General features: G+C 34.2%; 2 protein-coding genes across 2 annotated transcripts; both read right to left on the minus strand.

The window, feature by feature from the left end:
• Positions 1 to 48: 48 nt before the first annotated feature.
• On the minus strand, positions 49 to 1,242 carry LOC145011129 (large ribosomal subunit protein eL30). The gene is made up of 5 exons (XM_078969770.1): positions 1,129 to 1,242; positions 922 to 1,027; positions 685 to 786; positions 362 to 430; positions 49 to 267 (listed from the first exon to the last, which is right to left on the minus strand). Exons 1-5 carry the CDS (start codon positions 1,147 to 1,149, stop codon positions 227 to 229), a joined length of 339 nt encoding a protein of 112 aa, XP_078825896.1. The 5' UTR covers positions 1,150 to 1,242; the 3' UTR covers positions 49 to 226.
• A 4,138-nt stretch (positions 1,243 to 5,380) lies between these two features.
• On the minus strand, positions 5,381 to 6,864 carry LOC145012892 (replicase polyprotein 1ab protein). Its single transcript, XM_078971687.1, has 4 exons — positions 6,336 to 6,864; positions 6,164 to 6,217; positions 5,857 to 5,982; positions 5,381 to 5,780 (listed from the first exon to the last, which is right to left on the minus strand). The coding sequence occupies exons 1-4, from the start codon at positions 6,723 to 6,725 to the stop codon at positions 5,589 to 5,591; spliced, it is 762 nt and encodes a 253-aa protein (XP_078827813.1). The 5' UTR covers positions 6,726 to 6,864; the 3' UTR covers positions 5,381 to 5,588.
• Between the last annotated feature and the right edge of the window lie 15,908 nt (positions 6,865 to 22,772).

Below are 22,772 nucleotides of genomic sequence, written 5' to 3' on the forward strand. Positions count from 1 at the left end.
AAAGCATTATGAGAAAGCATATAATAATAAAATTTTAGAAATCAAAAATATCCCCAAATCAACAAAATTTTACCTCTTTAGGATCTAATTGTTAATACATGCACGTCTCAACAGATTCATAGAATTCATAATAACAGAAAGAGAATTAAATTTGAGACACTAATGCCATAACAGGAACAGATTCAACATATCAGAAGTGAGAAAACTAATGCTTCATTGGGTCTTTTCAGTTGTCTCCTGGGAGAGATTTGATGATATCAGAGTCACCTACAACAATATAATAACAATATCAATAAATCATTAATTGGCCAAAAATAAATTTTTTACAGACTATTGAGAATAAATATTAATTCATTGTTACCTGGATCAACAATACTAAGGCATGACACTCTGAAATACTTTCCACATGCTGTCCCTAGGTCAACATTGTCTGCCCATCCATAAACCAAATTAATTAATGTAATGATATGATATTGTTTTTCAATGTATGATCTTTTATATCTAATCCAATTTCTGCATAAGTTTATTCTCGTCATCTAGAAATTGGTATGATCAGATTCAAGCAGGTGTCATAAAACAACTCAGAATGTTTAAACTCTAAGAGCAATCGAAGTTTTAACACGATGGCTAAGAACACTAAGACATAGGAAGGGGAAAAAACGAGGGAGGATTTGATGTACTTACTTCCATTGTAATGATGAACCCCAACCTTGGCGAGCATGGCATAATACTCGATCTCAGATTTCCTCAAGGGCGGACAGTTGTTGGAAATGATAATCAACTTACCTACACTTGGAATGGAATCATAATGAGCGAAATATCATATTCTAATTCAAAGAAACAGAATAAAACCCTAAATTCAGAAGCTGGTGTATGTTTAGATCGAAGAAGTCATGCTATGATGAATACTTATATGCATACCTTTGGAGCTTCTGAGAGACTCGAGGACCGTCTTGTAACCAAGAGTGTATTTTCCACTCTTCATCACGAGAGCCAACCTGTTGTTGATGCTCTCATGAGTCTTCTTCTGTAGTATGAAAACCAAAAAAGAATGGTGAAAATAAATACAGGTTATTATCAACGAGACAGAGACATGAAAAAACAAGAACAGATCCGTTCATATCTTACCGTCTTCTTCCCCGATACCATTGTTGCCAAGAAGCGAAGAAAATCGAAGAAGACGGAGAGTAATTTTGTTGGGAAGAATTAGGGTTTGGCGATCTACCCTTGTCGTGGTGAGGGTTTGCGATATGTACAAAAGAGAACAAAGAGTTGGGCCCATAAGTTAATTGGGCTCATCGGCCCAAAGTTTTCGTATAAACGGCCTCGAAAAACTTATGTATTACATGAGTTTATTTTAAAAAAAAAAAAAAATTTTAAATTTTAACAATTTAAAATTTTTGAATTTATAAGAAAAATAATTTTTTTTTTGAACTATTAAAATTAATGAGACTTTAATTTATTGAATACATTACATATATAAATCATTTTTCTAATAAATATCCTCCTTAATAAATGAAAATAAATCTGCCACTTGTCATCACCTTATTCAATATACCACATGACATTTTTCTATTTTTTTATTTTCCTTTAAATCCATTTGGCAGTTTCTGGTAGTTTTGGTTTTTTTCTTAATCGGAAAATATAAATAAAAGTTGACTTAATTTTAAACAATGTTGACTAATACTTTAATTCTAACAAAGTTGACTTAAGTTTAAACAATGTTGACTAATACTTCAATTCTAACGTAAATTGTTAGGCAATGTATTAAATTCAAAATGTTGACTAATACTTCAATTCTAACGTAAATTGTTAGGCAATGTATTAAATTCAAAATCAAGATTCTGAATTATCAAATAGAGATTTCGGTCATTCCTTTTTTAAAAACACGTAATTTTGAGATATGTTTCATTGTTTCTTTCATTCACAGATTCTGTACAATTACAAATCAAAGATTCATATCATTTCCAAATTCAAATTTGTAAATCATGTATAAGTATAATCTCATTCATATTATCACATTTTCTTGAAAGAGTTTGTTTGCAGCATCACGTTCGAACTTGGTGCATAGCTTGTCCACCATACAAAATTGAAATGTTAATCAACGGTTATGATGTTGATTTTGTAATTTTTATTCTTTTATTTGGTTAATAGATGGTATCAGGACAACTTGGATTGTGTGTTGTGGTATCAGGCCATTAACTTCAATTATATATGAGGTGTATAACTGGTTTTTCTGTTATAACTTGCTCAAAGTTTTAATCTTTTACCTCTTTTAAATACTCTTTTTGGCTTTAAAGGGGCGAATTTTTATGTGAGAATTAGTTTTTTCGAAGGTGTAAAAAATTACCAAGACCAGTATCAGTTCCAAAATCTTATGAAAAAAAGGATTTATTTTGTTGTTAAAAATCCCACATGAAACACAATTTTCTATTCATAACCTTTGTTTATGCACTTCCTTTAGAGGTATAAACACTAACCAAGATCATGTAATACATGGAGATTCACTATTATTAGAGTAAAACTACTTTTTTGGTCTTGCGCTTAGTTGAAATGAATATATTTTTCTTTCTTTTATTATTGCATAACATTTTTGGCCACATTCTCATGCCTTTCACACGAGTGCATTATGGTCTTTTCCTTGAGGTTGGAATATGCTCTTTTTTGGTTTATTGTTAAAATAAACATGTCTAAAATGTTTCTGTGTTGGCTAAGCTGTAAAACACGAAAGACATAAGGATTAAAAGTGAGAGGCTAACTAAAGAGTATTTTGGTCCTTTCCAGGAATTAAGTAGTAAAATGGGTCTTCATGTTTCATTTCAATTCAATTTGTAATAAAATGGGTCTTTCACTATCTTAACGGTTTTGGTCCCATTCTCATGCTTTTCACACGAGAGCATTATGGTCTTTTCCTTGAGGTTGGCAATATGCTCTTTTTTGGTTTATTGTTAAAATAGACATGTCTAATATTTTTTCATGTTTCTATGTTGGCTAAGCTGGAAAACGAAAGACAAATGGAGTAAAATTGAGGGGCTAACTAAAGGGTATTTTGGTCTTCTTCAGGAATTAATCAGTCAAATGGATCTTTTTCACGATTGCATTTGGAGTAAAATGATATATTAATATACAACTTTTTAAGTAAAATTTAATAACTTCAAACGTGTAAATTAGTTAATAACAAAGCAAAATAGTCTTTTTTTTTGTTAATATTATGAATTGCAAGTTTATTCAAGCCTTTTTGCTTATGGAGTGTTTTCTTAGGAATAAGAAAAACAAAAATAGAAGAAATGAGTGGTCATTAAGTATTTTAAAGATAGATGGATGTTTTGCTGCAATAATATGAATAAAGGGCAATATGGTTTTTTTGGCTTATTGTATATTTTTTTTCATGTTTCTACACTTCCTTTAATGGTTTTAACTTACTGTTTCTGCACTCCCTTTTAAGTTTTAATGAATTAAATTCAATTTTTTTTTTCTTCATCTTTCATTTTTAATACATGGACCTTCACTGTTATTATGGTAAAACTACCTTTTTGGTCTTGTGCTTAGTTGAAATGAATATAGTTTTCTTTCTTTTTGTCCATTTTTTATTGTTTCTTAACGTTTTTGTTCCCAATGTCTTGCCTTGCAAACGAGGGCATTTTGGTCATTTCCTTAAAGTTGGCAATATGGTCTTTTTTTGGTCATTTCCTTGAAGTTGGCAATACATTGTGGCAAATGAGGGCATTTTGGTCATTTCCTTCAAGGCGCGAGTTTTTTTTGTTTTGATTTTTTTATCGGGCCTAAAATAATTGAGTTTTTGTTAACTTTTTATATTAAATACTAATATAAGACTTCTAAAAACTTGATATACTTGATAACAATCAATAATTATATGATTTATCTCTTTTAATATATATAAAATAGTCACACCTTGAAAAACGTCATGGCTCGCCAAGACTTGTCATGGCTTAACTTTTACCTTGCCGCCAAGTCACGCCTCATGTTATTTAGAACATTGGATAAAACTCAAGGCTAGAGGGGTGATTCCTTCAATCGATACAGGGAGTACAGGTAAAATCCGTATGAACAAAATTGATAATTACAAAATTTCATTAATTAACAGAATGTGAAATCAGAGAGTGACTGTAATTAGTGTTTTGGATAGTTTTACACTTAATTTACTTTTTCTCCTGATTTTAATGTTGGAGTCATTGTTGTATTGGTTCAATAACCGGTTTTTCTGTTATAACTTGCTCAAAGATTGAATCTTTTACCTCTTTTAACTTCTTTTTTTGACTTTTCAGTAGGAATGTTTTTTTTTTTTTGAAATCTTCATGCCTATGTTTTTTTAACCATCTGCTTGAAACTATTCAACTTAAATGTGAAACTGAATATTGCGTTGTATTAACAACATCAACCACAAGGGTAGTTTTGAATGTTTCCAATTCTTTGTCTGCTTAATCTCATCCTACGTCAAAAGAATCCAATAATAAGTCCATTAAATATATCATTCATCAAAAACTTATATATGACGTCTAAAACTTTCAAACTAATTTATGTTGTTAAAACTTTGAATCTAATGTAAGTAGAATGCTATTAATGGTGGAGTTGTATAATTACATTACCTTAGAACTTCATAGCACAACAACAACAGTTAATATTTTTTTGATGAAATTGACAATTGTTGCCATTTTGGTAAATTTGGTCATTTTGACCATTTTTTCCTTTTTGTCGTTTACACGGCATAAAAATGATCAAAAATGTCGATATCAAAAGCGTATAATAGGAATTATATTTTTTGTCATCATCATTTTATAAATACCTACATTTTTATTTTATTTGTTTATATATTGAAATAGTTAATTTATTCATTATAGATTCTTATCTTTATGTAAAATTATTACTAAAAAAACATGTAATGCTCACCTATAGATATTAATTCTTTTCTTTAAATGTGGAACTTTAATTTAATAAAATAAAAAATACAATAAAATAACAAGTGGAAAATAGAAAATTTAAAAATTCTAGAAAATACTATGTGTCTAAATGAATAAGAAGATGACATGTGGCAAAAAACATTCATTTATTATAGTAGATTTTTACACAGTTGAAATGCAAGCGTAAATCACTTGAAACTCAAAGTAGCGACGAGTTTGACGAAAAATGAAAATACTGAATTGTTATAACTTTTTTTTGGTAACTGATTAATGTTGAAATAATTACTGAAATAATATTATGAATATTGAAATTTTGATAATTACCTAGGTTGTAAACATACTAAACAAACATAAAATAAGGCTTGTTTGTGTTGATTTTTTAAAGTTTAATCACCCAACAAATAGATAACTGAAATCTGATTAAAACCTATATACTTTGTTATGTACTTTGTTATATATGCTTTTGTGAGCATGAAAAAACTTTTAGATTCAATTAAGATACAATTATAGTTTGCATTATGAGTTTTAACCAAATCTAACACTAAAAGAATACAGCAGATTATGATACTTGTAGGCAGAGTCTAAACAAAAACTCTCGCTCTATTGGCTAATAGCTTATAAGCCAAACACTCCATCTTGTATGCACACAACACAACCAGTAAACATTCTTCATTTCTCCTCAAACTCAACATCTATTATCTCTGGTCCAGACTTTGAAGATGAAGAAGAAGAAGAAGCAGAATTCCCACGTTTTGTAAAAAAATCTCCTTTTGGTTGCCATACAATGTTCCCACACCCACCACATCTCACCATCTGGTTTTTGTATCCCATAAACTGCCTCTTACAAGCAGGACATGAACCCTGTAATATAAATGTAAAAGATGAATCTCATATTCTCATTGCATCTTTGCCATTAACAAGCAGTAAAACTAGTTACCTTAATCACCAGATTATTGGCAACAGCGCCAATAAGTAGAGGGCCTGCAAATGGTAGTACCCATATTGCAAATATCAGAATCCTGAACAGCCATCCAGAAAGAGCAAACCATAGGAAGAAGATAGTCTACAGAAACAACCAAACTGTTAGTCTGAGTAATGTGTAATCTAAAACATCTTGGTAGGTTCTAATTTCACAAGTTTCATTATCAACAGGGAAATCTTCTATACTTTTTCCCATCTATCTTAGCAATAAGATTTCTAATTCGATAAGCAAAGCACAACTCACAAAGTAAAGCAACACTTACCCCAAAACTTCTTCCTAATGGAGTATCAAGGAAATCGCTAAACTGCTTCCTGTACTGAAAGGGGGGAATTGCATGTTATCAGTAGACTGGATGAAATATAGCATAAGAAGGCGAGTGACATGACTATAAATGATGAATTCATAAGGAAGAGATAGAGGAATAGAGTACAAACCCTGGGCCAATTTTGACTGAAATCGAGAGTAAATGTGCGCCACCGCTGTGTTATCATATAATCACGGTCGAGCTCCCTGGCACGGTCAGAAGCTGATTGTGCGACTGAGGAAAGTCGGCGACCAACAGAATACTGGCGGTCGATGCGCTCGGCGGTTTTCTTCGTCTCGTAAAGGATCTGCTCAAAACCGTTATTAGCGCTACGCCAGGCATCTCTCCAGGCTTCGCCTGAGGCCATTCGCTTTGCAAAGCCATCAAAATCGCTACGCCTAAAAGCTTGTACTCTGATTGAATTAGGTCTCGGCGAATTGGGAAACAATTTGTTGGTGGAAGGATGAAAGCGTTGGGTTTTCGACGAGAGTAGAGGGTGCCATGGGAGGCTTGTCGTCATGCCCAAAGTGTTTAGCAGAGGATTGAGAGTTCGACGGAAGACGGCGATCGACGTTGGTGTGCCGAACTTGGGAGTCTTGTGGCTAACGATTGATGGGCAACGTATCCGAAGGAACAGCTTCCACCAGTCCACCTCGCTTTCTATGCCTTAATTAATCATATTCATTTTTAAAAATTAAAATTTGTCGATTTTAGAAAATTAGAAATAATATAATGGAAGAATTTTATATGTAAGGATTTCAAATCTATAAAAATGTTTGGGTTTAAACCAGAGTATCATCTTGTTTATTTTGAAGACGTTGTAATTTAGTACTTATATAAATATTAATATCAGCTTATATGATAGTTTACTATTATTTGTCTAAAAACTAGTTTTTCAGGTACTTATGCCTATGATTTATAGTAAGGAAGGTATCAATGATAATGTTGTCGATGGTACATATGTATTGGTGGGTTGGTAAAAATGGAGAAAGGCCACAAAATATTTGTGAAACAATAAATGAATGTTGAAACTCAAACAAATTTTTTACAGGTTAACAGTTAGATGTTTAAAACGTATGGATCTGAATTTTTGACGGTTAATATCAGTCATGAGAGAAATTAAAATTTGTAGACATCATGAGGTTGGGTTGAAATGCAACAAAACTCAATTTGATACGCTATTGAATGTGACAATCATAATGGGAGTGGTGTCAATCACTTAAATTTTGAGGAAGGAAGATTAAGGTAGTTCATATATATATATATATATATATATATATATATATATATATATATATATATATATATATATATATATATATATATATATATATATATATATATATATATATATATATATATATATATATATATCCCAATAAGACACATATGCTGCGATCAGGAGTGTGGGGTCAATCACAATTGATAGTGTGAGGAGGAGAAGACATTCGATTATAAAGTGATTAGACATAAAATAAAATCATATATTTCCTAATTTATGTTCTCATATAAAAATGTGTGGATGCTTGAACATCACATTAATGGAGTGGTATAGATCCAAATTTCTTTCTTATTTTTATGTTTTTCAAAATGTAGTTGTGATTTTACATTTGTCTCATTTTTATTCTCACCTTGCTAGTATTCGTTTTCGCTTTCTTAAATTCCTATTGTATTCACCATTATGGGCTTGTGTTTTTTTAGGTTGTTTATTGAAACATCTCTCAATCCTTAGGGTGGATGTATGAATGTCTACATGACTACATCTTACCTCCCTCGTGTCTCAATTTTGTAGGATATAGGTTTTGTTGTTGTTATTTACGTAAAAACATGATTTGCCTAACACCATAAAGATGTGTTATTATGGCTTAAAACAAGGGTAATTATCATTCTTTTACGATACATCATGATGCCAAACTTGCTTTCTGTTAATTTCAATCTAACCTAAAATTATTTATCAAATTACAATTATTTTAAACATGTAAGACTATATCTAAAGCCTCAAAACCCTCTGCTTATATTCATTTGGACTAATTGAGAGCATTGAGATAAACAAAGATAGGGAGGGAAATTATATATATATATATATGAATTTAGAGTTCCCCTTATGAACAGTACCTGACCAGGGATATTGTTCATCAGGTTACTTTACCAGGGTTAACTCCATCGATCCACCACCTCAAATACAGATCCCTTCTCGAAGCTTCTTCTAACCTTTGCTTCCTCAATTGTATTTTACAGTGAAGTCCTCCATGGCGAATCCCTCCACCCAACCACAAAAAGTGTTGCTCCTCAAATTAAAGTCTTACGCAGCTAGATCTTTAATATGACCTAGATCGACCCCTGTTTTTAGCTTATAATCGGTTTCTTCTTAGCATTTCTTCTCGATGCTTCCCAATTCCCACCGCCATTATCTGCTTCAACGACTTCTAAGGGTTAGTAGCGATTTTTTATTCATCTATTTTTAGAGGGGTTTGTTTACTCACCAAAATCGAATTTCGGGTCTTTGTTGTCTGATTTTCCTGCGATCTGTAAATGGGTTTGTGTCTCTCTTCACCCTCTACTCCACCACTAGATGGAAACATTGATAAGTACGTGATTTCATTTTTTTTTAATGAAGTAGGGATTTGCTTGCATCATGGTAGTCGGTCCAACTAAAGCCATATCCTCAAATAAGCCAATGGATGTTCTTCCACAAAGTACGTTATATCCTTGCATCCTGAAATTTTTTCCATCCACCACCAATCGCAAATAAGTTAGCTACACTCTCTACAACCTATTTGTCCTCAGTCTTTGGAAACCAAAATAGAGTGTTTGGGAGTGATGGTCGCGTTCAGTTTCTTCATTACGCCTATTGACATCAATTATAACAGATTCCCCTTTGATAAGCCAACAAATGAACTCAGCCGATTTTCCTTCTTTTTCTCTACTAGTCTATGCAAGTACAGTTGTTTAAATGCTCTCATATATGTTTGTTTTGTTTTCTATGTGTGACAGGAAGAGAGTAGAAACCAATTATATGAATCTGACACTCCCACTACATTTGATGTCATTTTTTGAATTAATAATCAAAGTTCATGGTGATTGAGGTGTGTGAATGTTCAAGCTTCAATACTAAATTGGGTTGCTATTTTTGGATGTTTGTTTATACTGGTTTTGATTTCTATTACTGGTTGTGATGATTAACGACATTTGATTTTATTTCCAGGGTAAATGTTTCAATACTTATAGTGTTAAAGAATGGGTGAATGTTTGAGAATTATTATTACAACAAAAGAATCTCATATTTGGATTGGGTAGTGATTTTGGTGAAGATATCAATAACATCGATGATGGTTCAAGGTAACACCCTTTATCCCCGTAAATTTACATTATTTAGTTTGGATTATGACATATGAGTTATTCCACTTATTCATATATATACATCTACATTGTTACTTGTAGATTTTACAATAGTTATAGACTTTTCTCTCTTCTGTAATTCTGTTACATGGGTGATATTGTTATATGCTTGTTTTCATCATACATCGTTACTATTTTGTGCATATTCATAGACTATGAGCGCATTAGCTACTTGGGGGACTGAAGATGGTATCGCCAAGCTAGTTAAAAACTTAGTTGACAATGCATGACTGGAGCAACAAGGAAAAAAAAAAGAGTACATTCAGGATGAAATAACACTGGACAACACCAATGTCAGACAATGTCTTCGTAAGGTTGTCGATGGACATTTTACAATAGCAGTATACGTTTTATGTTCTTCGGGGTTGCTCCATTTGGGGGTGATACCATAAAGGCATTCGAGGATAAGCATCCATACAAGCCACCACCTTCCATGTTGAGCACTGTATTTTCACCCCCCCCCCCCCTCTTGTAATGGATGTTGATAATGTCCTTAGGGGAATTAAATCCTTCCCTAAAGGTACCCCGTGTGGGAGATATAGGTTGAGAGCTTAACACATTTTGGATGCTCTTTGTGGAAAAGGTTCAGCTATAGCCAAATACATGCTACGTGCTATTTACATCTGTGGCTATAAGGAAGATGCCCTTCGAGTTTGGTAGGATTTGTTGCCTCTGATCCTCTCACATCGGTGTTAAAACCTGACAAGGGAATATGACCCATTGCAGTAGGAACTATATGGAGATGTTTGGTTTACAAGTTGTCTATGAAAGGTGTTGGTAAAGAAATGGCCAAGTATTTCAATGATTTTTAGTTCGGGGTCAGGGTGTCGGATGGCGCTAAGGTCGTATTACATAGCGCTGATAGGGTGTTGAGTGAGCGCCCCGATGACGCATATCTTTCCATGTTTACCGTAGACTTCTCTAATGCATTTAACCTTGTCGACAAATCCGCATTACTTCATGAGGTCAGATTAAGGTGTCCTTATATATCATTGTGGGTAGAATTTTTATATGGTCAAGCAACAGGGTTGTATCGAGGCGACACGCATATTTGGTCAACTACTGGGGTTTGGCAACGAGACCCCGTAGGACAACATCTCTTTGCTTATGTGTTGCACCTACTCTTGCATAATATTAGAGATAGTTGCAAGCTTCTTCTCCATGCATGGTACCTTGATGATGGCACACTTATTGGAGATTCGGAGGAGGTGTCCAAAGTGTTGAACATCATTACGGTGATTGGCCCAAAATTGGGCCTTCAACTAAATATCAAGAAAACATAGCTCATTTGGCCCTCGTGTGATGGTAGGAAGCTACGTCATGGGCTATTCTCGGCTGGTGACACAACCCCAAACCGAGACGGCGAAAACATTTAGGGGCGGAGGACGTCATGTACATTATCACAACAATTGTATAATAGGAATCAAAGCAAACATAACCATTACATTGATAAAGTAGTGTTTTTACATCTGTTCAACATATTGTTTGCGTGACATCAAAATGTATAATAAAATATAAAAGACGTGACTTTGGAAGCTCCGTCTTTGCAAAAACCTACAGGTGTACCTGTCTTATCGGTTCCCTGAAAATATAAGTGATTTTGAAATTGTATTAACATTTAAGTTTTTGAGTTCATAAGTATGTTTTAGTGATGGAAAACTTGTCTTTGTACTTTGAAAATACTGGTGAGTTTCTCAAGAAAATCCAATACTTTCTATAGTGAAAGTAGTGTAGTCATGTATGTTTATTGTAATTTTATGATGTATTAGCGCACTCTGTGTTAGAAAAACAGTGTATAGCATCTGTATTTGTATGTATTCCTGGATACCATAGTTGTAATGAAAGTAGTGTACTATATTAGTGTTAATATGAAACTTGATGAGTTTTATACAAACAATCATATGTGTACATGCAACCCTAGCATTGGATCTATGTTTTCAATGTTAGATATACAACATTATGAACACATAATAAAACCCTAAAGATGATTGTTATTATCGAAATTAACCAAGAAGGTTAGATTATATACCTTTTGTTGTTATATTGTAATAACAACTTAAATCTTCAAACCCTAAGTCTTGAAAGCAAGCATCATAAATGTAGTGCCTCTAATGGCTCACAAACACCACAAGCAATTGGAGAGGCTATATAGAGAGAAGAGAGGAGGTAGAAATCGTCCTTAGATGCTCTAGGGATCAAGTGGACGAAATCCTAAGGCCTTAGGGGTCTTTATATAGGGTTGGGATTAGGGTTTCAGTCCTTATCCTTATCTAGTTACTTGCCCATCAAGCAACCATAAGATAACCCTTGAAAAACCCTTATCTCTTGGACCTTGGATGATTAAGGATATACTTATCCTTGAATTCGTCCATCCTTTAACAAGGATAACCATTGCCCTATTTTTCCAACTATCACATAATTACAATTCAGCCCCTCTAGTTTAATTAATTACATTTGATCACAAAATTAATTCCTAATTAATTATTGACCAATATTAATTAAACAAATATGATTTCTCCTTTAATATATTATTCTTATAACATATTAATAAATCATAATAACCTCTTTCTCTCTTTATTATTTCTCCAGTCAAGTTGCTTTGGTGAAGGCAACCCAAAAGGACCATGCACAATCGGGTCAAGTACTTACCAAATATGGTTACGGGCTTAGACACTAATTCAACAGTCTCCCACTTGGATAAGTCTAGTAACCACAAATGCAACGTACACCTCGATTAGCAATCGTAGCTCTCAAAGATGCTGTTGAACTCTGATCTTATCAGTAACTTGTCCTTTAAATAAGGGATCATATATTCCTCAATTCTAGATATCGTATAGACACGAGACATGGATTGAAATCATTCTCTCAGTCTATGTGTTGTTTCTCGATTTCCGATTTACGACGACTGACTAATTGAACAAATCAAATTAGCCCTATCCCGGCCGAGCATTTACGTTTGTCATCACTAAATCATCGAGGGGCCCACAGATATCGCTTTTATCCCACTTTTGGTAAAAGGAACGGATAAACTTCGACTCAATGTTTGCTTGCACTCACTCACCAAATCACACACAACAATATGTTTTATAACACCAAGTTACTGGTGCGTTTACATGTTATCAATGTGTAACCGATTCGCAAGATACAACTCACACATCTTGGTTTCAAGAATACAAGATATTATCGTCTCACCAATCGCTCGTGATAAAATCCATGAAGCGATCCAAGTGAGCGTGGGTTTAATCCAATGCTCAAAATCATATTCATAAGCACTCATGAACGTTGCAGCAAACCTTTGTTATGTTTAATACGCTTTAGACAAATCTACAAACCAATTCATGACAGTCTTCATTCATACCTACTTCGAACATATGAACGACTGCAGACTGTTTGAATAATTCGATTATTCTTACTAAACTCAATTATTCAGGAAGTCAAAACATGCAAAGAGAAACACACTGATAATACTTAATCTTATATGGTCCCAAACCCTTGAGTATAAGTAAAACACCTTTTGTTTGATCACCATATTGATTACTCATTATCCATTGTTTAACGTTTCAGATAATCAACTTCATAACTTGAATCATAACCACAATTGTCCCATGCTCCAAGCATGCACACTTTGGTTTCCTATGGTCTATTCTTTGTGAAATAGATCAAATGAACACATTTTTCAATCATCCTCATTTCACAATTCCCAATTCTTATCATATGTGTAAGAATATCAAATTCTTGCCATTTATAGAATATGTCAAATTCTAATATTTTATGCAATGATCCTCTTGTGAAGTCACGGCCCAAAAATCACAAAGACTCAGCCAACAAAATCACAAGGTACTCTATCAAAATTGTTATAGAACAATTTTATAGATGTGATGTCTCTCACTCAAAGTACATTCCTTTGAACATCCTTTGCATAAAATTTTCTAATCTAGACATAAATTCTTAATTTTCAACTCCCAATTATGGAAACATTTCCATATTTACCATATGACAACTCATCCTTAATAGAATCTTATCTATTCATAATAATGTCGATATGGTCCATTCAATGCCATACTTCCAACTACTCACAAGCGACCAATCCTCAACGAACTTTAGATCGTTCTTTGATAGTTGTTTAATTATCTTAGTCAATACCAATTCTTGTCCTTTTTCTCTCTTAATGCACTGACATTTGGAAAAAAAATAGAATGGTCAAATATTATAGCACTTGCAATCGATCCTTTACCCGAAGCGTATGAGACACGATGCATAATGTCTTACATAAAGATACGATACTCTATCAATCTTCTGCCATAATATTTTATGTGTCACATTCTTACAATTCGAACTATGAAGAGGGATACCATAATCATAATCGAAATTTAAGAACACACTATGTATCCTTTGACTAAATTTATTAAAATTTCTCAATCTAAGCTTTAGATTCTGAACGAAGTATAATATTTTCTCCCTTAATTATAGAAAAACAATTTTTTTCAACTTTTGCAACTTTGCAAAGTATAACTCTTGTTTTCTATAATTAATATTGCTAACTTGCAATACTTACCATAATAATCATGCTCCCACTTACATGATGATTATTTCTTTACCAGCATAACACTTATGCTCCTACTAGCTTCGACATGTATTCAGAAATCAGCTGAACATCTAGAAAACAATTTCTTAAGTTCATATTTCTAATACCATATGCTTCGATAAGACTCTATCTAAGCTTCTCAAACTCATACACTTTTCCTTGGAGAGCTCATATGTATATGTCTAAACGATTCTAGGACTCATATCAACAAGTCTAAAATGTTTAGACCTATTTGCCATTTCCCACAATTCAAAATATGAAGAGGTATGACGTAATCATAGTTGAATTTGAGAAACCCAAATCACATAATGCTATCTTCAAAACCTCTTTTAGTGAAAGCGTTTCCTCACAACCATTTTCATGAAAGAGAGAAAACTTATGACACTTAGATTTTGCGGTGTATACATTTCCATCCATAATCTCAAAATACTATCAGTGACAAATCCAAACTCTTATGGGTAGAACTTGTTCTTCTTAATTTCTTGCCATAAAGGGTCCCGTCATTGCTTCCAAGTTATTTAGCAGCTCACCCCTTCATTTCAATATACTTTCCATTGAACAGGGTGCCTTGCCCCTATACTGTCCATTGAGAACTCGTAGAACTCACTTGCATAACTAACTCAATTCGGAATGGCACAAAAACAAAATAGTGTCAACACGATAGGTCTTAAACCTCAAGTCATGTGCTAGTGATGAATGATAAGTTCTATTCTTGATTTGTTCTTGAAACCTTTCCATGCCATCAAGACTCCCACTGGCTCCTTGACATATAAGGTTCTTTTGTCAAGAAACATTTCTTGACAAACAAATATTCAAGAGTTAGTGTAGTTTTACAAAACATTTCACATGATTGGTCCTAGTTGGTGTTTGTCTTACCCAAGACTTACCAATTTCAAATGTGCAAGAATAAGAAAATCCTTTTTTCCAAATTCCACATTTGAATGTTTTATCACTTAATTCACAATCTTGGAGTATAACTCTAAGACTTGACATTGGAACGAAGTATGATTGACTTCTTGATTTAACCATTTCCACAATTATCAATTCCTTTTTCTTAGACATATAAATTGTACTAAGATTCACTTAGAAGATCAATTGAGATATGGTTCTTAATCATTAAGTCATATCATAAAACACAATAAAATGTACTCTCCCTTCTTCTTAGAATAGAGAAACCTTTTATCTTTCTACCTACCTGATTCTTCTTATTCGTTTTGCTATTGAATGAAACTCTTTTAACCAATCCAGAATTATACTCAATCTTATAAGTATAACCATATTCACTAAACTTTAGTGAATCATGATGAATATCTTTGTCGCTCTTGTGGTGGACTTGATCAACACACAATTTTGTGTACTTGTTCTTATAGTCCTTCACTTGACATTTTGTCAAAGAATAGTCTAAATTTCCCAATTGTGATAGTTTTCATTCATCATGCAATACTTGTTGCACGATTCCAAGTTCCTATCCACTTGAAACTTGGGTGATGAGAAACTCTCCCTATTTGGTAAACTCTTGACACTACCAAAAACAACTTAATTAAGAATCAAATCCATTTTGCTAATATTAGAAGTACACAAACATCAATTTTTCATATACGCCATTGTAAGGATAAACAATAAGATAAAACCAAAATTTATTTTATTCATAAAAGCAGCGGAAAAACATGTCCTTACAATGTAAAAATTCAATTGAAAACTATGTAATCAAATACTCCTAACAAATCTATCATAACTTCCTAAGCTTAAAATCTGATCTTCGAATCCATGTTATCTTAATCCATTTCTTCGTGATCAGACTTATCTTGCTCTTCCATCAAACTTCCTCTCTTTTCTCTAATCCTGCAAAACATGCAAATGTAATCTTATCACATTATGTATAAAGAATAGGAATTTAATGGAAATAGATAGTTGATTTTATACCTGAAGTAGAGCCATACTTCTTGACTCTCTCATCTCTTAGACTCTTCAGTTCCTTTGGGCAGCTTCGTATCCATTTCCCTTTCCCTTGGCAGCAGAAACAGGTGGGTTCTTCTAGAGTGTCCACGAAAGCATGGTTGGTTGAATTACTAGACAATTATGCTCCATTACTTCGCCATATCATTTATGATTCAGCAGCAATAAGCATGTAAGTAAAGTCAACGAGGGTCGCGTCAACACCCATCATATAATACTCTCTTACGAACTTATCATATGATTCAGGGAGTGACTGAAGAACCGAGTTCATAGCCAACTTATTGCGGAAAGACGCACCTAACATAATCAACCTATCGATGTGTGATTTCATCCCTATGACATGATCACACACGGGCTTCATGTTCCATTGCCAATAGGGTTTCAGTGATCTTGAACCTTTCAATTATTTGATCTTGTGGGTTAGGGAGAATAATTGGAGGAGGCGGAGGAAGTGAAGCATGATCTCTTGTTCCTCGATCAAATCGTGGAATATCATCTTCATGTGGAAAGCTTGTTCTACGGGATTTGGGAATACCATAATTGTCGTACTTTGACATCTACAAAACGGGAGAAACTAAATTCAAGTTAGTTGATTGATTGAGTCCTTAATAAATCACCCAAATGAGATATTAATGCTAGGACCCAATACGCTACAACCTAGAAAAAGGATGTCGTAATCTAGTTGCAGAATATTTGAAGGTAGGTAAATGACGATTTACCAATTTCCACCATAAAAAACGAAAAAGAAATTTAAGTTTTAAATTCCATGAAAACTCCTAGATCCTTTGAGATTCATTGAACTTTTCAATGGCATGCTTAAATCTCGATATGCCCGTCTAGTTTGTGATTGGGATACCGAGGATCACAAAGCGGTGTGAATAACCATGCAAACTTACATGGTGCCCCCACATGTTACAGTCACCTATTCGATGTGCCAGTAAACCACACACGCTCCATCGAACTATGACTAACATTGAGTCACCCTTTGACACCTTTGCTTATAACCCAATTTGTGTGCCGGTTAACCACACGCGCTCCACTAACATCTTAGCAATGGTGCAAAGTGTAATTTCATGGGATTGCATCAATTTCAATTTTTCCTAATGTAACTAATATTGGGAATTTGTAAAAGCGTTTAGTTACTTTACATAGAATCATTATACTTATTAATGAAGAAGAGATTGTCCTATCTTACCCATTCGGCTAACGACCCTCCACCAATCAAGGAAGCGGTGGGTAAGAGTGGATACCCATTAAACGACCATTTTATAGGTCATAACCTTATACCCCCTTTTTAGATCGGCTTCGTGAATGAAGCCTAGTAACGGTAAGACTAGCATTTTAGTTATACATATATAATATTAAAATTTTAATGTTATACATAGTATAAGGGTGTATTTTACACTTTTTAAAATACTAGGTGGTTTAAGTTACACCAATATTATTATGGATTTATTAACTCTCTTTTAATTATACACTTAATTAATTTAATAAAATCATAAGGGTTTAATTCGAACTTTTCAAAATTAAGGTTTTAGAATTTAGACTTTCAAAAAAAAAAATTAACATTTTAAATTCCAAAACTTGAGGGCAGGTTTTGAAACTTTTCAAAACAATTAAGTTTTAATCTCACTTAAAATTTTTGAATTTAAGACATTTAAATTAAAATTTTAAATATTAAAACTCTTGATTTAATAATTTATCTTGAATTAGACTATTAATTTAATTATTAAATCATAAGGGATTATCTAAATCATGAGGATAATTACCATTTATACATTTAAGATATCCTAATCCCTTAAATATCTCTATAGATTTCGAAAATAAGGTTGAGATAATCCAAAATCTTTAATTACCATATATAACAATTAAAGGATAATTACAAGATATGGGATAATCCAAATCCCTAAAATTTAGAATCTTATCTTGGGGAGGAGGTCAATTCGAAAATCAAGGGATTAAGACAAACCTTATATTTCGAAATTTAAAGGTTTAAGGAAAGGGTTTGAAAATCTTATTCAAACTTTTGCAAATTAGGGTTTACAAACCCTAATCTCGAAAATCCTAGCCTCCTAGGGTTTATTAGCAATAAACCCTAATATGTCAAGTTCATACATTTGAATATACTAATTGAAAACAAGTAAACCAATAGCTCTGATACCACTGATGAGTTTTATACAAACAATCATATGTGTACATGCAACCCTAGCATTGGATCTATGTTTTCAATGTTAGATATACAACATTATGAACACATAATAAAACCCTAAATATGATTTCTATTATCGAAATTAACCAAGAATGTTAGATTACATACCTCTTGTTGTTATATTGTAATAACAACTTAAATCTTCAAACCCTAAGTCTTGAAAGCAAGCACCACAAGTGTAATGTCTCTAATGGCTCACAAACACCACAAGAAATTGGAGAGGCTATAGAAAGAGAAGAGAGGAGGTAGAAATCATCCTTAGATTCTCTAGGGATCAAGTGGAAGAAATCCTAAGGCCTTAGGGTTCTTTATATAGGGTTGGGATTAGGGTTTCAGTCATTATCCTTATCTAGTTACTTGCCCATCAAGCAACCATAAGATAAGCCTTGAAAAACCCTTATCTCTTGGACCTTGGACGATTTTAAGGATATCCTTATCCTTGAATTCGTCCATCCTTTAACAAGGATAACCATTGCCCTATTTTTCCAACTATCACATAATTACAATTCAGCCCCTCTAGTTTAATTAATTACACTTGATCACAAAATTAATTCCTAATTAATTATTAACCAATATTAATTAAACAAATATGATTTCTCCTTTAATATATTATTCTTATAATATATTAATAAATCATAATAACCTCTCTCTCTCTCTCTTTATTATTTCTCCAGTCAAGTTGCTTTGGTGAAGGCAACCCAAAAGGACCATGCACAATCGGGTCAAGTACTTACCAAATATGGTTACGGGCTTAGACACTAATCCAACAAAACTTTCGTATGAAAACCTGGTATTTACCAATTGTAGAGTAAGTAGTGTATCATAGCAGTGTTTGTATGAAAACTATGTATGAATGCATGGTTATTACCATCTGTAGTGTAAAGTAGTGTACCATAGTTTTATTAATGAAAATAAAACCATTTGAAGTAGTGTTAACCCCGTAAACAATCATTTAGCTATATTGTTGTGAGTTTCATGTAACCATACTAATATGACCTAGTGTCCTCTACGACGTTCTTCAGGCATCGGTATTATGACATTTGTTCATCCCCAAGCATGTCTGCTTAACTGTAGCTAGCAGTTCGGGTGTGAGATTGTCAGTCCCGTATAGATCTATACACAAACCTCACGTTCTCCATCCGGGAGACTTTAGTTATACTTATAGGACTTGAACCTGTACCCTGGTGTGTACCCGAAGTAGTGCCTCACAACCCTGTATTAACTAGTTGACGTATAGTGTTGTGTCTTAGTGTTTTCTTGTATTAGAAAATGTATTACTTTGTAGTGTAAAGTAATTATATTTAAATAGTATTTTTAGTAGTGTATCCTTGTAGTAGTGAAGTAGGATAGTGTTTCCTAAACTGTACCTATAATAGTTTGTTTGTATTATTATGTAGTGTATTGAAAACATTTGCAGTTTAACTGTATGAAAGTGAAATACCCTTATTCTCAACATATTACAAAAGGGTTAAAATATAAAGTATTTTAGAGTGTAGCGAATACTCGTTATGAAATAATTGCAAAGGTTTTGAAGTAAATAAAAATATTTGTATAACACAATAGACCTTGTGTTTTACTTGTATCCCCCCCCCCCCTCCCTTATTAATATTAAAAACATTACATGAAATAACAGGTCGTCACATCATCCCCCCGTTAGAGGGAATTTCGTCCCGAAATTCTGTCTATAGAGTACAATCATGGAATATGAAAAAGATATGGGTACTTCTGTTGCATCTAGTCTTCTCGCTCCCAAGTGAATTCAGGTCCCCGCTTAGCATTCCAACAAACCTTCACTATTGGCATGCGACTTTGTTTCGTTCGCTTGAATTCTCTATCCATGATCTCTATTAGTTCTTCCACGAAGTTAAGACTCTCATTTATCTCAATTTCATCGAGTGGAAGGGATTTGAATGGAGCAGCCTTAATGCTAGTGTGATAGTTGTTGTTATATGAAAACTCGATCAGTAGTAAATGGTTGTCTCATGCCTTACCAAAGTCGATCACACAAGCTCTTAGCATGTCTTCTAGCATTTGAATGGTTCTCTCACTCTGCCTGTCAGTTTGAGGATGATAAGTCGTGCTCATGTCCAACGTAGTTCCAAGAGCCTTCTGTAGGGACTGTCATAATCGTGAAGTGAAATTACTATATTTGTCCGAGATAATAGATATTGGCACACTGTGCAGTCATACTACCTCTCGGATGTAGGTTCTACTTAGGTTCTCCATTTTGTCTATTTCTTTGATTGGTAGGAAGTGGGCAGACTTGGTCAGTCTATCAATGGTTACCGAATTAGTGTCGTGTCCACTCGGGTTCTTGGGCAACTTGGTAATGAAATCCATTGTGATCTGCTCCCACTTTCACTCAGGTATCTCTGGCTGCTAGTGTAAACCTGAGGGATTTTGATATTCTACCTTGACTTTGGCACAAGTTAGGTATTTTCCCACGTAGGTAGCAATCTCTACTGTCATGTTTGGCCACCAATAGAGTTTATTTAGATCCAGATACATCTTATCTAAACATGGGTGGATGGGGTATTGAGTTTTGTGGTCTTCATCCATGACAACCTACCTGTAACCGCGAAACTTTGGGGTCCAGATCCGGTTTATGAAATAATGAACTCCGTAGGCTTGCAAACGAGTCGAGCTAAGCTCGAGCCTAACCAGGCTTGGGCTCGGCTCGTTTAAATATTTATAGGCTCGAGCTCGAGCTCGGCTTGTTTCGAGCCATGTGGTACAAAGCTCGAGATCGGCTCATTAAGAATTATACGGGCTCGGGATCGGGCTCGGTTTAGGCTCGGCTCATATACGGTATACTCTAAATTCCTAAAATGGTATTTTTTAAATTATTATTTATTTCAATAAATAAAAATAAAAATAATTTTTTTTATTATATATATGTAGGCTCGTTTAGGCTCACGAGCCTAATCGAGCCAAGTAATAGAGGCTCGAGCTTGAGCTCATTTAATAAACAAGCCTAATATTAAGCTCGAGCTCGGCTCGGGCTCGTTTAAAATTGATCTCGAGTCGAGCTTTTAACGATTCGATATCGAGTAGCTCAGGAGTAGTTTGGCTCGTTTGCACCCCTAGAACTCCGTCTACCTTGATCTCAAAGCTCTTCTCCATTCCTCGCAAGGCTTCACCTGCTACATTTTATGGTTTAAAGGCTTCCTGCTGAGCCTCTTTGATTTGGGTGGACATGTGAGAATAGATTTGTCATGGTTAGTGCCTTCACCTTACAACATGAGTATTCATTCAGGCTAAGGGCATCTGCTACCATATTAGCTCTACCCGGATGATAGTGAATTTCACACTCGTAAGCATTGAGTAGCTCTACCCATCTCCGTTGTCTCATGTTCAGCTCCTTCTGATCAAAGATGTGTTGAAGGCTTTTATGGTCGGTGAAGATAGTGTACTTGGTACCATAGAGGTAATGTCTCCAGATTTTTAGGGCAAAGACCACTGCTCCCAGTTCCAGATCGTGAGTAGTGTAGTTGACTTCATGTGTTTTAAGCTGTCTCGAGGCATAAGTAATAACATTTCCTCGCTGCATAAGTACACAACCTAGAACCTGGTTGGATGCATCACAATATACAACGAAGTCCTCTGTCCATTATGGAATAGACGGTATAGGTGCGTTGTACAGAGCCTGTTTTAGTGTCTTGAACGCAATATCTTGCTTCCCCCCCAACTAAAAGTCACACCCTTCCGAGTCAGGGTGGTAAGCGGTTTAGTAATTATGGAGAATTTTTGTATGAACCTACGATAGTAACCAGCAAGGCCCAAGAATTGATGGATTTATGTGGGTGTTCTCGGTGCTCACCAATTCTTGATTGCCTTTATTTTAGAAGGGTCAACATGTATGCCTTCTTCGCTAACCACGTGACCGAAGAAAGTTACCTTCCTAATCCAAAATTCACACTTAGAGAATTTTGCATAGAGCGTTTCTGCCCTCAGTGTTTCTAGAACTTGTCTCAAGTGCTGGTTGTGTTCATCCTTGCTTCGTGAATAAATAAGTAGGTTATCTATAAATACTATTACAAACTTGTTTAGGAAGGGGTGACACACCCGATTCATTAAGTCCATGAATATGACAGATGCGTTGGTTAAACCAAAGGGCATTACTATAAACTCGTAGTGACCATATCGAGTTCGGAAAGCTATCTTAGGAACATCACTCTCCTCGAATCGTAGTTGATGGTACCATGATCTCAGGTCTATCTTTGAAAAACAGCTCGCTCCCTGATGTTGATCGAAAAGGTCATCTATTATGGGTGGTGGATAGCGATTCTTGATAGTGAGTTTGTTGAGCTCACGGTAGTCTATGCACATCCGGAAAGATCCATCATTCTTCTTCACGAACAAGAACGGTGCTCCCCAAGGTGAGAAGCTTAGTCTAATGAATCCCTTGCTAAGCAGTT

This window comes from Lactuca saligna, chromosome 8 (assembly GCF_052625555.1).
Source record: "Lactuca saligna cultivar CGN05327 chromosome 8, ASM5262555v1, whole genome shotgun sequence".
Taxonomy (NCBI): Eukaryota; Viridiplantae; Streptophyta; class Magnoliopsida; order Asterales; family Asteraceae; genus Lactuca; species Lactuca saligna.